Source organism: Echinops telfairi, unplaced genomic scaffold (assembly GCF_000313985.2).
Source record: "Echinops telfairi isolate 266 unplaced genomic scaffold, ASM31398v2 ScPeMD7_1713;HRSCAF=2227, whole genome shotgun sequence".
In the NCBI taxonomy this organism is placed as follows: Eukaryota; Metazoa; Chordata; class Mammalia; order Afrosoricida; family Tenrecidae; genus Echinops; species Echinops telfairi.
The window spans coordinates 20,218,428-20,236,257 of record NW_022105611.1 but is presented as its reverse complement, the minus strand read 5'-3'; the positions used below and the strand labels follow the sequence as shown (position 1 = coordinate 20,236,257).

General features: G+C 45.3%; 1 protein-coding gene across 1 annotated transcript in view; it reads right to left on the bottom strand.

The window, feature by feature from the left end:
- Positions 1–17,830, bottom strand: part of FAM168A (family with sequence similarity 168 member A) — a 199,124-nt gene that overhangs the window by 5,668 nt on the left and 175,626 nt on the right. Inside the window, exons 3-7 of the mRNA XM_045293097.1 lie at positions 16,906–16,986; positions 12,592–12,618; positions 7,484–7,609; positions 1,645–1,787; positions 1–140 (exon numbers count right to left, since the gene is read on the bottom strand). The exon at positions 1–140 is cut by the window's left edge and continues 2 nt beyond it. Of these exons, the coding sequence (XP_045149032.1) occupies positions 1–140; positions 1,645–1,787; positions 7,484–7,609; positions 12,592–12,618; positions 16,906–16,986 (517 nt within the window). The remainder of the gene's footprint in view (positions 141–1,644; positions 1,788–7,483; positions 7,610–12,591; positions 12,619–16,905; positions 16,987–17,830) is intronic.

Genomic DNA, 17,830 nt, shown 5'->3' with positions numbered 1-17,830 from the left:
CCCATGGCCACACCATTGGTCCTGGGGGCAGCCACAGGTGCTGGGTAGATGGCAGAGGGAATGCTGTTGGGCTGGACGACTGTGGTGTGGTGGATGACATGGGGCTGGGCAGCATACACCGGCTGTGTGTAGTAGGCTCCCTGGGGAAAAGAGAGGAAGGTCACACCGGCTTGTGAAGAGGTGGGATGGGACTCGGGAAGGGGGAACCTCTGCTCTTCCCATATCCTAAGGAGTAGGTGGGAGATGCCCCAGTCTAGGGACAAGGTCTAGGTTCCAGCTAGTACTCTGCTTCCACCTCACGTGGTGGTGGATCGTTGGTGCTGGGCGTGGCTTCTGGTCTGAAAAATGGGCCTTATAACCACCCTGGCTCGCTGTGCTCCTAGGGCTGCTACAGTGACCTGGTGGGATGAGGGCTCTGCTGCTTTAACCCTGGCTGTAGCAGCGTTAGATGCTTGTTTTACTGTTCTGTGCTTCTATGGCACGTAGCGAGGAATGATACGCAGTCACTCAGGAGGGTGGTGACTGCATCTGGTGAACGTCACGGGAAGCTACATACACGCTGAAAATGTGTCACTAAGGAAAGACTATCCTAAGATCTCCCGTACTCTTTCCCTGTAGGTGAAAAGATGTGAGTGGAGACACAAATTTAAAGTGACTTTCTATGGCCTGGGTCACAGCTGCTTCCTGCTACCACAGTCCACAGGCCTGCTGACCTTGGGGGAGGGTGGGGAGTAGCCTGGGACCCTAGAGATCATCCTAACGCAGGGCTTCTGAAATGGTATTGGGATTAAATCATACCAAGAGCCCCAGAATGGGAATGTGTAACTTCAAAGTCTGACAATAGTCCAAAGCAGCCTACTATAAATAAGAAAAATTTTTCTCAAGACCATTTGTTTTTTAAAAACTTTGTATTCTACTCTATGATATGTGATTTTCGTTTTGTTTTTTTAATGACAAGCATTCTCGTCACCACTTCAACTCTATGTAGAATTCTCGCTTCAGAAAAATGTCATGTGTACATTAGTGGTTTATGTAAGGGAGTGTCAAACAGCTCGTTGGAAAATTGAATGGAAAGGTAAGGGAATTTCTCGAAGCCACTTCTATCATCCCTGTATCGCAGCCATCTCCTCAGAGCACACATTCTCCAGTTCAGGGGGACCAGATGGGGACAGGAAGGCACAGAAAGACGATGTGCCCAATATCATCTGAACACTGGTGGCAGAGCCTGTCCTCTAGTCTCCTTCCCACCTGGCTCACTGACGTCACCATGGAAGGCAGATGTGAAGTGGGAGAGAAACCAAGACATATGGGGTCTCATCCTGACGCAACCAGCAGCTCATTGTGTGACCTCTGACGAGTCACTGCTGTCTTGGGTGTCAGCCTCCCCACTTGTAACACAAAGAGCTGAGCTAATGATCCCTGGGGCCTTCACCTCTGACATTCTGGGTTCTGTTCATCACACCTCTGGGGCTGAGGTGGAACAGGAAGTGGGCAGATAGAGACAGTGCTTCCTGTCACAGGACTGACAGTGGGGCCAAGCCGTGAGCTCTCGTTCTCTCCTCTCTTCATCCCACTGGTGCCCACCCCACATGGCTGATGGCTCCTCTTCCTGCAGAAGGAGTCCAGGCGCTCACGTGTACTTACCTGGGCATACAGATTCTGCTGGGGGTAGGCACTTCTGATTGGATACATGGCCGTCTGATATGGGTTGGGTGATGGGGAGTAGGGGGGTGGAGCGGTATTACTCTGGGTTGGTGGGACCTTGTATGGTGTCCCTGCAGTATATCCTGTACCAAGGCAATAAGAAAGACTTCCAATTACTTGGTAGAACAGCATGGCTGGAAGGCAGTAGGCCCCAATCTCATCCCCAGACACGGATGAGCTGAATCCAGGCTGGAAACACAGATGAAAACAGACAGAGAACAAGGCTCCTCCCAGAAAGCTCCAGCCCAGAAGCAGCTCCCTCAGGCCAGTGCTCAAGGCATGTGTGCGTGTGTGACTCTGGACATCTTTTCCTTTTCTTTTTTTCTGGGTCTCAAGGCTCGCAGCTATCAAACAGCAGGCTGGCGTCAGTTATTTTATAGACTCTTTGGGCTCCGATGGTCCGGGATTCTGAGCTACCTGCTGCAAGACAGGGAAGGGGTGTGATCTTCAACTCACTCATTCCTTCTTGCTTTTCTGTCTGCTCACCCAGCACTCCAGGGTATCTTCTACTGCTGTTTCCATCTTTCTCTGACTTGTTTTCTCTTTCACACTTTCCCCCTCCCCCATCTCCCTTTATACACTTCTCCCTTCCTTTTTGGTCTTTCTTATCACCATCTTCCCCACTAAGTTTTGAGATAAAAAACCTCATACAAAACACCATTCAGAGACTTCCATCTTCTGGGATGCTGACGCTGAGTAACCCAGCTCCAAGAAACTATAAAAGCAACTTTGTTGACGGAATCCTCTGAAGAGGCAGACCTGGGTGCAGGCGTCAACCCTTGAAAGCATCAGCCACACAAGAACAAGACGGTGTTCTGAGAGAATCCTAAAGTAGAGAGTGATCAAGGGACTCCAACCATCTCACTTTACACAAGGGGGCGCTGATGCTGCTCTAAACCTGTCTGGGCCTCAGTTCTTTCATCTATACAATGCTCACTGAGGACCCTTTTAGCTCCAACATGAAGCTTCTGCAAGGAATCTGGAGGCAGAGTGGAGAGGGGACTTCACTGGAAGAGATGCGGGCTTCAGTCCTGGCCCTTCCCTCTGATTTGCTGTGACCACTGCCAAGTCTCTGGACCTGTGTCTCTTTGTAAAGCCAATTAGTTAAGGATAAAGCTCTTTTCCTGGACTAAAACTCCATGGCAGTAAGGGTAGAGATCTTTTACCCTAGCCCTTAAACACAGCCCACCACATGCTCAGAAATCTCTCAATCACAGTCTGGGCCTGGGCACCCTGCCCCTGACAAGAGTACTCAGACAGCTTTGAGAGTTACTGATCAGTTGTCACCAAAGGAAACATTGCTTTAAAGAACTGCAATAAGGTGTGGGGAGTCCTGCCAAAGTGGAGAGCATCTTTTTCCCAGGCAGAAGAACAGGGCATCTCATCCTGAGTTTCCCGTCTAGGAAAGGTGCACAGCCCAGAGCAGCAGTTAGGTGTGGTTTGGAGTGTGCTGATGGCCTGGGTCCAACCCCCTCCCGGCTACTTAAGCTCTGTAAAATCTCTATATAGCAGTCACCTCACTAATAAAATGGGGATATCAACACCTAGTTCAAAATGTTCCTATGATAAATACATTATGATCTTCGTGTGATAAATACACTAATAAGTCCAGAGCAGCTGGAACCGTGCTGATATATTATCAGCACTCCAATAAAGGTTAGCTACTATCTCTTGTGTCCCTGTCTAGAAAGACAGTAAGCTTCTCACCCTTAGGGGTGTATGAGCAGTGGCTGGCCTCAAAGACTGGAAAGAGATTAAACGATGGCTTCCCTTGATCTGTTCTACCTTAGAACACCCATTCCCGGATTCTAAGATGCCCACACAGACTGGTTTAAAAGGCCCTCCTCACTTGATGACTCGCTCATGTTAACAAGCCAGCCCTTCTGGTGACTTTCCATTCCATTCTTCAAGAACTTGCTCTGGTATTTTTATCTTCCCTGGAGCAGCCTGTATTACCCCTTCAATGCCAGAAGGGCACCCATGTTACTAAATGTTGAGACTAGCCATCTGAGAAAAGTCAAGACTCTAAGAGATTACAGTCGAACTTGGTCTCCACAGCTAAGAATAGCCTTGTCTGAGAATATTTCTCTGTCTTCATGTTACAAAATGAGACACAAATATACTCAAAATACAAGCCAGTAGCCAAAACACCCTTGGCGGTCAAAGAAGAGATGCTGCAGAAGGCAGCCTTGATGCGTGGCCAGGTGGTTTGAGAGAAGTTGAATTTCCAAAGCACCTGAGATCTTGGAGATTGATACCCAGCACAAACATGGCATAGATAACGGGCAGCTGCCAACAGACAGATGACTGCTCACATGGGCCTGGTTCTCCTTCCTTAAACCACAACGGGTCTCAAGCCGTCCATTTGTGCCAGACAGTCCATGAGGCTGGGGAGACTGTATTGGGCCCCTCACCCTGTCCCTGATTCAGCTCAATTCCTCAATGGGATTAGAGTCTATCCAGGGTATTCTAACACTGACATCGTAAGTCTCTGAGTAGCTCAGAAACACATTAAGGAGAAATTGCAGAGAACATCTGACAACTAACAGGTAGGCCTGTGTGTATCCTTGGAGACCACTGGAAGTTCCCCTGGAGTTGGAGCAGTAAACCCAGTGTTTACTGCTTTGTGTGTCTACGTAAAAGCAGCTCTTAGGCTTGACACACACAAAAACAACAAAAACCAGTAGATTTTGTGCAAATGCACTTAGACTCTGCTCACTCACTAGAGGTTTGGCTATCCTAAAAGGAATTCTACCTAAATGTGAAGGTCACGGAGTTGGGGCTTTCTAATGTTGTGCCTGAACAAGAACCCTCTCTGTTTCTGATGAAGAACCTGGAACCCAGAGAAGTAATGACTTCCCCCAAGTGGCCAGATCAGTACAGAGCTGGGCCTGAGACACCGTGGCTGACCATGTCCTCGGGGAGTTCCTTTTGAGCGACTCTTTTCTGTAGTCCATTCCCAGGCATTTGGATGTTGCCTTTTGGACTCCTATTTCACTAACGGCAGTACCATAAGAGAAAAACCATTTAATCACCAGCTGTCTGTCCCAGCTCCATCTTCTGAAATCAGCTTTGTTTATGATGTCCTGTTCTCTCAGGTTCCAAACCATAATTTTAGACTCCATCAACCAGGAAGATAAAGAGAATGTGGACATTAACAAGATAAAACCTAATCGATCTTCTTCAATCATTTGGCACTATCATAAATCCTTTTAGTTGTATAGCCCCTACCGCCTTCAGAGACATTGATTCTCACATCAAGGATACCTTTTAGACTAATCGGTTTATTGATCATCAGATTTATATGTCTGGTAAAGCTTTATGTCTGAAATTTACCTTGACCCCTAAGTCTCCTTCTTGGTAGCTGAATTAAGAGAGTACTAAAGAAGTAGGATGGAGAACTAATTACAAACAGGGCTTGGCAAGTGTGAGCGAGACGAACTGATTTTTCCAGTGTCCTGAATTTTCTGTGGAACTAGAAATCACAAAATCTGAGTGCGGCAGGGCCAGTCAATTCTCTATTAAGAAATGGCAAAGGTTCATACAGTGTATCCTTAAAAATAAAAGGGTACATTTGAGTCCTTTTCAGGGACCATGATGGCCTATCTAGGAAAGGAATAACAAGATAGGCTATTGAATATTTCAATTCAATTCAAGGAGATTCCAATAGTGTACAAGGCATAGTCTTTTACTACTCAGACTTTCTAACGGTGGAAAGGACAGCTGCAAGCAAAGGATAATCAGCCAGCTACTTGTCAAGGTGGCCACTTACTTGTTTAAGGTCCCTGCAAAGGTGGAAGATGTTGGGCACATAGCACGAAGGCCACAGAATCAGAAGTCAATAGCTAGAAAGCACCCCTCATTTTACAGCTGGGGAAACTAAGGTGCAGAGCATGGGCATGAATGAACCAGGGTTACACAGAACCACTTCTAGAATCCAACTCTCTGGGCTTCCATTCCAGGTCTCCTTCTGCTACATGATGGTGATTCAGAGGGTTTTCAATAGTTGGTTTTGGGAAAGTAGATCACCAGGCAAGTTTTCCTACTCTGTTTTAATCTGGAAGCTCTGCTGAACCCTATTCAACCTCATAGCAACACATAAGCCTCGGCTGACAGAGGGGTGGTGACTGTGCTTGGGACGCTGCCCAGGAACTGGCACCCCCTCACCCACCCCCACTCCCCAATATCTTCTGCATGGAAGGTGAGAATTCAACCATTGAACCACCACTGCCCCACGGTGGTGGTGTTAGGTGCTGCTGTCCAGACCTGGGCCACGCTCACAATTGTTATGTTTGAGCCCATTGTTGTAGCCACTGTGTCAATCCATCTTGTTTAGTGTCTTCATCTTTTCCTCCACCCTTCTACTTTACTAAGCGTGATGTCCTTCTCCAGGGACTGGCCTCTCCTGACAGCACGTCCAAAGTACATGAGACGAAGTCTTCCCATTGCTGCTTCTAAACAGCACTCTGGCTGTACTCCATCCAACACAGGTTTGTTTGTTCTTTTGGCAGTCCATGGTACTTTCAATATTCTTCACCGGCACTATAATAGTGCTGTAGGTGTGTATTTATGTCATTTGCATACATAATCTCACACATGTTCAGTCAGTTCTACCTGGGGCATCTGGAAAAACGCTACTGCTACTATATCTCTCTTAAAGAGTCTAATCTCATGAAAGAAGTCAGTAATAGACCCAACTTTGGTTACCATCTTTTTCCAGTTGGATTGAATTGGGCATATTATTCTTCTGGGCCCAGCTATCAATCTAGAGTGAAAATCTACCCAAATAACACAACTTAGAATGACTATAGGTTCAATGAGAGGGTGGATATGAAAGCACATTCTCCAAAAGATGGGTTACACTATATAAATACAACTTGACCTTGGCGTTTAGGAGAAATAACTATGGAGAAAGTGACCGTGGGTATTTTAAAGAAAGGAAAGAATATTACACATTCTTCTAATCTATTTACTTTTTAGGTTAATAATTTGCTGAATCAAAAATTATCATGCTTCATGTTTCTACAACATCCCCCTGAGGGCTTGTCCAGCCTCTGCAGACACAAGAGACAGGTGTTCACTATAGCCAACGGCAGTCATTCCTTCACTAGGCAGCTCCAACGAGATACAACCTTCTTTATATGGAGTCAAACTCAATTTCCAAACAATGGTTCTAATTTTGCTCCATGAAGCATCTTTGCATTCAAGGGTCAAGGCAGATTCGACCAATCTGACTGGTTAGAGTCCACCCTGTGGACTCCATGGCATCCCTTGCTCCCACAGTGTGGCTTCCACTAAAGCAGTGCTTCTCGCCCAATGGGCAATTCTGCCCTGTAGAGGACATTTAGCAATGTTTAGAGATATTTTTCATTTTCACCATAGGGGTTTGTTACTGTCATCTCATGAGTAGAGGTCAGGAATGCTGTGAATCCTACAATGCAGAGGACACTTCTGACAACTATTTGGTTCAGAATATCAGAAGTGTTGAGGTTCAAATCCCTGCTCTAAGGAGAGGAGTCTGCTTCATCCAAGGGCTGTAGAAACAGCCTCTAACCAAACTTATCAGCCAGATGAATACTTCTCCCTCCTTCATTGGTTGTGTCTCCCAAATACTGGTTGCACGATCAAAGAAAAAAAACTTTGCTGATTGAATAACATTTTTTTTGTTAAAAGTTTCTAATCAATGCCATTTTTTTTAAAGTTCCCTTTCCTTCCTTCCCAAGAAACAAATCAGTGCCAACCGAGCGGAACGAGGAAAGGAGAGAGAGGCCGTATTTACTGAAAGCTGCAGAGGATGCTTGGTAAGTTCGGTTCTCGGTCCCGGTGTCCACTGGGAGGTGGAAGGTGCCTTCAGTGCCACAGGAAGATGAGTTCTGTGGCCAGGCCTGTTTCATCAGCAGAGTTGCTTAAGGGAAAACATAAGAATGGCATTAGGCAGATAAGCAGTGGGCACCACCAAACACACACACAAAGCAAGGGTCTTGTCTGAATGAAAACATGTAACTCAAGGGCCCCTGTTCAGAAACACAGTGTGGTTCAGCCTTTCTGAGATGGGTGGGGTGAAGAGGAATACTGAAGTGAGCACCTAAGTAATTTGAAGCCAGAGAAATGAATCTATACTAAGAAAGCGAGAATTTTCTATTACTAAAACCACGAAATGTCTACAAATACTACCCTTGCTTCCTGACATTCTGGCCTGAGGCTATGGGATATTCCTTAGCAGCGTTCTCATTCACCTGCAGCAACTTAAGACCTGGGGACTTTATACTGGGCTACATCAACCAAGCCCTCTTTTTCATGTCGGAAATCTCATGTGGACATGCGTTTAAGTTAAGTTGCTTTCAAAGAGAAACCCCCAAATAATGACATTACATGAACCTTGATGGATTACTATTTCTTAAAGTGTCTGAGCAGTGGTCCTGGCAGCTTAAAAGGCACAGAGGTATGAAACCTAACTGTCCAGTGAGGCACTGCTGGAAAACTTTTTCTCCAGTGCACCTAGCTGTGGCCAGATAAAGGTACTCATGCATCCCCTTAAAGATCTCCTGGGCAGCCCCAGGTGAGCGAGCTTCTCATGAGATACACCGGACCCACTAGGGTTTAGAAAACTAAATGCCAAACTTGTAGAGTCGAGCTGAGGTCCACCTTGGGCTCTGCAGAGACATCCCAGGCTGATCCAGGGCTCAGCTTGAGAAATTTAAGGACGAGTGACTAAATAACTTACCTTCATGGTATCCTGAGGGAAAGGAGAGAAGAAGCAGGGTTGTAAAGGAAGGGTGCTTAACTTTTTAGACATTTCCCTTGCTATACTTTTAAACTCTAGAGGAGAAAACATTCTTGACTGGAATTTCTACCAATTATAAAGAGTGCTTCCAATTCAAATAAGGTCTTGGGAGTCATGAATGTGGGGTATTTTAAAGTATCCCAGCAGGAAACAGAATTGCTCTGACAACAGCCAGTTATACCTGAAATATTTTAACAAGAGGCTAAATTAAGAGAGGGTGGTATTAAAGAATGGCCATACACTCTACCCTCTAATTCCATTAGGACAAGATAGTCCATCTCCAGAGAGATGCCATCGGCCTCTCTGCCCATCAGAGGCAACAGACAGTGCCTCTGGGCCCTCAGTTGTAGAGAGGCTGGGCCTGGAGAAAGAAGTCAGGAACTGTGCTATTTTTCCTGGACCAAGGCTAGAAGTCCAACTGTTCTGCTTGCATTAATGTAAACGGCCCGCAATATATACAGCTGAAACAGAAACGAGAAGGCACTCACGGGCAGGCAAGCGACTCTAAAAAGGAAAGTTCTGCCTGAGGAAACAGAGCCCCGGAAGAACTACCATGCAGATTCCAGGGCATCAGCATCAGGACATGGCTCTGCAGACAATGCAGGAGGCAAGCAGTCTATTTAAACAATTCTGGGGCTTCTTTTCCCCCACCGGTAAAATTCACAAAGAATCCAGTCATCGTTGAAAAAATTTTATCAAGATGTCTACAAATTTAGAAACTGCCATTACAAAGGCTGGAAAGCTCCTAGCCACCCCAAACAGCTCCATAAAAAATACACCATGTACTTTTGAAAAGTTAGACCGAGTAAGCCCATGCCTTCAAGATTCCACAGGAGGGGCAGGAAAACTGAACTTGGCTATGGGAAATCTTAAAATTTTGGAGGTCCCCACCCATTCCAATTCCTCCCTCCCTAAATGGTACACATTTTACCATAATTTTCATCATAAGCAAAAAAAAAAAAAAGTCTAACAGCCTGAAGGACTGCGTGACAAAGTAAATAAATAAAAACTAGCAAAGCATGACCTGAGGTCTATGCTGCGCTCAGCACTGAGGGAGCTCCACAGTGAACAAGAACACATGTGGGTCACAGTCACTGCACACAGGTACTTATGGCCTAGCTGGGGATGCAACAAAGCCACACACCAACCAGGGAGTGAACAAGACAGCATTATACATAAAAGAATGTCCCAAATTAACCAGGAATGAGGCAAGTACAACTGTGCCTTGATTAGGCTTTTCCTAACTGATAAAGTGAACAAACAATATGTTTTTGAATGAAGGGGTTACTTATTTTCTGGTTTCATTATAAAGAGAACATGGAGGCCAAGAGTTCCACTGCATGCTTTACACTGTAAGTGGATGGAGTAACTTAAATAATTGGATAAATGGGAAGATTAGAAACAAGGATCTGTCAACTTGACCTCCTATTAGTTGAACCACGTGATCCCCCTCCATGCGCAGTTAGTTCTACAGTAACCCATTCTGATTCGGAGATCAACTGAGGGATGAAGACAATCCCCAGAAAGCTTTCAGTGGCATGGTGAACAGAGGAGGCTGCTCTGACGGCTAGGCTTGCTCTGTGGTGCCATGATAGGTACCCCTCCGAGAAACCACTCCGAGAAACGTTTAGTATTTTTAACTGGGTAGTGGTTAATATAAGCGTGTACATATGTGTATACATATGAAAAACATTAAGCTATACAGTTAAGATTAATGAACTGTTATGTGCTTTAGTGTTATCCCTCAATTAACAAGGAGGGACGATGAGTAAGAAAGGGGAGAGGGGAGGGGAATAGCAGGGAAGGGAAGGCACAGAGAAATAAGCCCTGGGCTGTGAAGGACAACGTCTTTGTATGGTTCCAGTCACAGCATGCTGCCCCATCGAGGTGCTGGATTGTTCACTTCCCTGGATACTGGGCCCTCACGCCCTCTGACACTTGAACAATTGTTAAGCACACTTACATGGAGGCGAGGCAGCAAGGGACCATAATCCTGAACAATGAACTGAGTCAGGAAACCAAATTCTAGCCTGGGCGCTGACACTTATTAGCTGTGGGACCTTGGGCAAGTCACTTAACCTTTCTAATTTTGTTTTGTTGTCTCATAGAAAATAATAATCACTCCCTGCTTACTACACTGCACTAATGTGAGGCCAAACCCGAGTGCTGTCCAGCTCATTCTGGTGTCTATCACTCTTCCATCCCCGTAGTTGGTGACAGCTTTAATTTAAACTCTCATCATCATCTCTTACCTGAACTGCTACAAGTTCCTCTTCACTGCTGTTTGTTCTTAAACCAGCCCCTGAAATCCACCCTCCATGCTGCAATGAGAGTAATATTTCTAAGACCTACATCTAATTGCAGAACTCTTTTAAGACTTTCCATGGTTCTCTACTGCTTACAGGCTGAAGCTGGAACAGCTTGAATAGCATTCAAAGTCCTCACCCCCCACCCCATATCTAGTCCCAATGATCTCGCTAGCGTTTCCCCCAAGTACTTCTCTCCAACCCTATACCAGAGTTACACACACCGGTGTTCACTCCAAGCCAAGAAGCTTCCCATCTCTGATGTTGCTTGCTCTTCCTGGTGCCTATTTTCCCAGCCTCTATCTGGTAACTGTTTATTAATCCATCACTTGTGAACGGAATACTGTCCTCTCCCCTGGCGTCTTTTCTTCACCACGACCTCCCTATCCACAGTCCCCTCATGTACCCCACATGTTGACTAACCCAATCCCTGTGATCCTTCCATGTTGTGCTTGCTGGCCCATCTGTCTGCCCCCTCAACTGTGTGTTCCTTGAGAACAGGGACCTTGCCATAGTGGTCTTTGTGTCTTCAAAAGGTTAGCTTACAGCCTGCACAGAACGCATTGTGAAGAGCTCCACATAAACTCTTTATATATTTCTACCTCAGATGTTTTAACTGAGAGGACGAGGAAGCATGAGAGCTTCTCATACTCTCTACAGAGTCTCCTGTCCAAGTTCACACAGCCTATGGCCAACAAAAAATGACTCCCCTTAAATGGCAAGAGAAACAAGTCTGTGACTAGTAGAAATATAATAATACAATTACAAGAGAGTAGAATGTTAGCAATTAAAGGGAACTCGGAGATAATCTGGAATAAGAGGCTTTATTTTATAAACTATGGCCTGGAGATAGTAGCAAATTGCCCAAGGTCACACAGCCCATGGCAGTGGCAAGGCAAAATTTCACAGCTCATCTCCTGGAAGATGTGCCACACACAAATTCAGTTCCAACATTCAAATAATTCAAGGTTAAAAGTGGAGGGTGGGTGCAGAGATTTTATTAAAGCATTGCCTTAAACAGCCCAGGTGAGGGTGGCAAGTCCCTCCCATGGTCCCTTCCTGTCTATGACAAAAAGAGCCTAGTCAAGTTATGCTGCCGGGACCCTCACAGGTGCCTAGAAGTTCCTGTGGTGCCTTGGGCCTGGAGTCCACACTGCCTAGAGTACCCAGCTCCGGTCTCTGGCTCATTAGCACACTTGGCCCCCACCTCTCACCATCCAGGAAAATGTCCTGAAAATGAGTCCAGAGCTCAAGATTGAGGATAAAGAGAATAGATTATACCTAAAGTCAACCAGGTCTTTAAAGGTGCCAGGCTGCCAATGGAGAGGAAAAAGCTGATCCCCAGGCAGAAGGTTTTGTTGTTTATTTGTTTGGTTCATTTTGTTCTTATAGGCATAACCCAGGTAACTCCTCTATCGGGGCTGCCTCAAGGCCAAGAGAGGAGGCTCATACAGGCCCAGGAATTTTTGCTCATTCATTTTAATTCAACAGCCGGCTTAGGATGAAGATTTCTGACCTGTGTCAGACCCAGACCCCGGAGGTGAGGAGCGGAAGAGACACCTTTTAGTGCCATGATCCTGTACTGCTGCCGGGGGGAGGGTTCATGTGTGTCTCCAACCCATGATTTTGCACCATCAGACATGTTCCTGCATGCTTTAGGAACTGCTGCTGAGCCACCTGGGGGGAGCCCAAGCCTAGGGGATGGGGTTTAGGGAGGGGAGGAGAGGGAGTCTATCACTGTAACGAGATAACACATTCATAGGCCAAAATATAGATGAGGAAAAATAGCTCTCCTACCATAAGCTGAATGCAGGAACTGAAACTCTGTTGGATAGAAATGTAGTTGAAGTTACCACTGGGATTTGTGGAAAGATGTACACATTGCAGTTACACAAACAAACTGTCTTCCCCAGGCTACACAAGAAACAGGGACTTGAGCGGTGTAAAGTGCCTCTACCATGGAGAAGGGTGTCAGACTTGCCATCCAGGAAAGCTCGCTTGCTGAGAAGAGGCACCTCCTTGCGTGTCATGGCAAGTGACCTTCCTTGCAGGTGACCCAGAAGCTACCTGAATGTGGACAAGTGCAAGCTCCTCATCTTTGTTTGTCCATGTGTTTAATTGCCTCAAGTACTACAAGGGGGACTCTACAGTTGACAGAGCAAATGAGGGGCAAAATTACCATTTCGGGCCTCTGAAGAATAAAGGCCCAGCGAAGTGGGCCCAATGTCGAGGCTTCTCACTCTCTGGACCTTCTGGAAAAGTACAGGGCTGGCAAGGGGCACATGCTATGGGGTCAGAGAGACTGGGTTTGAATGCTTGCTCAATTGATTTTTAGCTGTGAAATTCTGGACAAGTTATTTAACCCCGCTGAGTAAAATGGAAGGCAAGGAGCTGTAGCTCACATGGCGGAGGTAACAATTAAATAATGTTTGTGACGTGCCTTGCATAGTGCCTGGAACATGGCAGGTGTTCAGAAAATACAAAGTCTTTTCTCTTGCCCTTCCCTTGGTTCAGAACATGCAAAACGGGAGTAATGGATTTACTTAAATGATAACGTTTCATAAACTGATTTCTTAAGAGGAGGTCCTGTGTTTTCCTTTTCAAGTCAGAATGCTATCAGTTTGACGCCCCTCTTTGTTTTCCAGATTCTGAAAGCCCAGTCTCAGGGGGCTCCTGCCTCCTGTGGGGCCAAATGGTTTTTAAATAAGATAGAACTGCTGGAGGGGGGCGGGGCCTCCAAGTGCCACAATGCTTTCAGAACCAACGAAAGTAAAGCATTTCCCTGTATCCTGGACAGATGACATCTTAGGGTACTCAGTGCTACTAAAAATAGCTCTCTCTGAAGCAACTTTTTGGTCTCCTTGAAGCAGCATAGAGAAATTTAAACCCACCAGCCTGGTCCTTTGCAGACTTCTGTTGCATTACAAATGGGCTCGCCGCATTACAAATAGGCTCACTCTAGCAGGCAGCTGCTAGAAATCTACACTGTCCTCCTTGACCTTGAACCAATTCTTCCCTCCTAGGATGAGCTTCCCCACTGCAGTCAGGAGACCCAGTGAATGAGGTAAACCAGCATCTTAACATATAAACCAGACGTGCTGCATACATGCATGCATGTTTAACTCAGTAGAGAAAGGTTACACCAAAATCAGTTTAAGGCGTTTGGTCATAGCTAAAAAGCATGTTGACATTCCAAAACATAAATGGGAGGAAAACCAAGTTAAATGAGACCTGGTTTTGTTTTAAAATCGAAGTTTAACCAAGACTTTATACATTCAAGGTGCTTTCGACCCCTTTATTTCTTCACAGACTTGGGCTCCTCCTATAATGTATTCCCTTCTCTAGCATGGCTGTTCTAGTGTAACATTTCAATCTCCATCGGGTCAACTCCTTCACTCGGGTGCTGTGCTTTAAGAGAACATGAGAGCTAGGGAGCAGAATACCTGGGTTTGGACCTTTGGGCAGTTAACTAACTTCTCCAAATTTTAGTTTTTCCACCTGGAAAATGGGAACAACGGTGCTACTAACCTCAAGGGTTTGTTGTAATATAAAACAAGTTAATAGCCAAAAGGAGCTTAAAATAGCACCTGGAACACAGGAAGCATTCAGTAAATATTACCTTTTTATTTCCTTCCACTGTATCTTTGTAGTCAAATTCCCAAGCTGAAACAATCCCACAATCTAGTGCTGGGGATTCAATTTATGGCTCCACCCTCTGTGGGGCTCCAATGGTACAGTTACAGGAAATGTCCGTCTCTGGGTAACAGTTCCTCTCCTGCTACTTCTCGTCTCCTGAAGAACTCCATCTTTACCCCTGCTCATCTCTGTCTCAGCAAATCAAGGTCACTAGACAAAATCTCTCCACTTCCCACCAAGCAATTCACCATAAGAACATCCATTTGTGACCACTTTTAGTCTCAGAGGAAGAGCTAGCCTCCTCACCTCTGAGCACCCCACTTCCACCTATCACTTGACTCCCCCAAATAATGAAAAGACATGAGACTGGATTTGCCACCTCTGCCTCTTTGGGGGCCTGACTTCACCTGTCACCCCTTCTTGTGCATCTCTGACCTATACACTTGCTCCTTCCTACCCATACTGCTAAATCTACTTCTTAATGGTGGTCTGGTTTCCAGCCTGGACACTTCAAGTAGCATTGTTTCCCTGAGGTCCCTGGTGGCCTGATTGAACATAAAGATAATGAGACTTTTTCACTCCTGATCTTCCTTGACCTTGTGCAACAATTTCCCTCATTTTGTTTTAGACTCTAGAGCAGTAGTTCTTAACCTACCTAATGCTGCGACCCTTTCATAAAGTTCCTCATGTTGTGGTGACCCACCCAACCATAAAATTATTTCCATTGCTACTTCACCACTGTAATTTTGCTACTGTTATGAATCGGGCCAGCCCGTGAAAGGGCCGTTCGACCCCCAAAGGGGTCGCAACCCACAGGTTGAGAACTGCTGCTCTAGAGTTTATAAAGTTAATTCACAGATCTTACACTATTTAGATTTCTGATAATCCAAGGCTGATAATCAAAGCCACAATAGCTTTTAAGATAGAACTTAACAAATTTGATTCTGTAGCTTGTATTGTTTTCACCTCCTATTATAGAATTTTTGGAAATGAGCCCTGGTGGCACAGTGGGTTACATTTTGGGCAGTAAGCCTCTTGGATCCAGAAGACAGCTGTAACATCAGAGGAGCAACCAGCAAGTCGGGGTCCAGAAAGCAGAAGAGTAATGGACTTCACAACTCATGGAGCAAGCAAAGCTGAGTGCTTTTGAGCAGGGTGTGCTGGCTTGCAGAGTGAGGTACACTCTACCAGGGAAGTTGGACTTGCTGACCCTTGGAAGTGGAGTTGAGTGCCTTTGGGCTGAGGCTAACTGGAGTGCGGTGTCTCTGGACACTTAATTCAGGTAGCTGGGTTTGCTGACCCACAGAGCTTGAGCAGAATGCCTTTAGGTTTAGGGTTATAGCTGAGTGGTATGCCCCTTTGGGCATTTATTAGCAGACCTGAAAGAATTTTGTAACATGTCCTGATAAACATTTCTGACAAACATGTCTTGATAAACAGGGCATTACGACTTGTTAATTTCCTTAGTAAATCCTTTAGTCATGAATTTTGTTTGTGAGTTCTGTGTAGCCATTGTAATAGACATCAGAACCCAGAGAGGTAAAAACAGAACGTTAATTAAGACAACACAATATGTAGTCTTCTAACAAAATTTACCAAGATGTATTGTAATAAATTTGTTTATATACCAGGCTTTCAAGTAGACTGTAATCTCCTTTATTTTTCTATCCCGGGGTGCAGGACACTCAACAAATACTTGTTGAGCAAATAAAGAGATATAAAACTATCCACAATTCTAAGAGAGTTATATTCTTCAGAGAGGTAAGGGGACTTGCCCAAAGCCTCACAACTAGTGAGCGGAGTCATCAGGATTCAAACCCAGGATTTTCAAACTGTAGAGCCCATTCTTTTTTGCCTCTCCCTCGAGTGTTAGAGCCCTGTTGACAGCAAAGGGATTAAGGTCAGTGGAAGGTCTCTGTGCCATTATTCCTGCCAAATTAGAAGAAACCTTTCCAAGGTTTATAAACCTTCAACTTCTCTTCAAAAGTGCTGGCCCTTTTAAATTTTTGACAAGCAAGCAACTCACTTCAGCTTAAAAGCCAGGTCTTTACTGTTGGCAAGTCTTTCATCTCTTCCAAACCGCATCCAGGAAGCCTACTCTCTCTATGCATATATATGCACATGCATGTGTGTTGTTTCCCAATGGCAGCTTTAGGGAACATTGGTAGCAATGAGTAGATTTGGACAAAGTTTGACATAGCAGGAAAGGTTCTGTGAGGAGGAAGCATGTCTTGGATAATTCTAGCACAGCAAAGATGGGCCAACCTGATGTTTCCAAGAATGTGAAGAACAATCTACTCCCACCTCGACTCTGATTTCCCCAATTCTCAGAGGTGACTCTCAGCAGGAGAACAGGCCTGCACAGGCTGATCCCATAGCACTATACACAGGGCAAAGTCACCAGGTGGGCTTGTTATTCCAAATAGAGCCCCACCTTTACCCAACTCACCACTGCTGCTCCCACATTCTCCTTACCTGGAGCATAACTGGGGCTATTGGTGGGGTAGAGGCTGGGGTTGTAGGCAGGAGCAGCTGCCGGATAGGCTGTAGGATAACCTACAAAGAGATTAAAAAACAAAACAAAACCACACAAACATTTAGTTGGGCAAGAAGATAAAATAGATTTAGGAGAAAACAATCCAAGTTCCAACCTTGGTATTCAGCTTCTTCACAGGTCAATTTAGAAAGCACATGTGACCATCTTCTAGCTTCTAAGAGGAAAAGAACCAATCCACATTTCCAGCATGTTATTTTTTAAAGCAACAGGAAAAATATGCCTATATGCTCACTGACAAAAAATGCAGAGAACACAGATGGTATACATGGTGACAAGTTTCACACCCTTGCCATACTGCTCAGGAGCTGACATCATTACCAGTTTGACATCTCTCCTTCCAGATAGTTTTCTACTTCTTTTGTATGGAAGAGTGGGAAAACTGAGTTAAAAGGTCGTGGAATTTGGAAGCCCTATCATATATATGTATCTGTGGTGTGCTGATAAGCATTTAACAACTGGCTCAAGAGGATGGCAATGGGAAAGTGGGTGACTGAGGTTGGTAGCCCAGCTTTGCATAGTGTGATAGGTAGGTTTTGTGTCAACTGGGCTGGGCCAATATTCTCTGTGGTTTGGCAGTTGAGGCCCAGTAATAACCCATGATATGACCTAACACAATGGAATCAATTCCACAATGGAATCTGCTGTGAGCAGTCAAGCAGTTATGTGAAGATTAGGGTGGAGTGCCAACTCCCTTACTCAGGTCACAACTGTGATGTAATTAAAAGAAAGTTTCCAGGTGGGGATGTGTGTGTGTAGCCCATTTTCTATATAAATGGATCCTGTGAAAACATTTGTTTGCTTTTTGCTGGGTTCTGGATCTTGCATCTGGTTCAAATTCTGGTT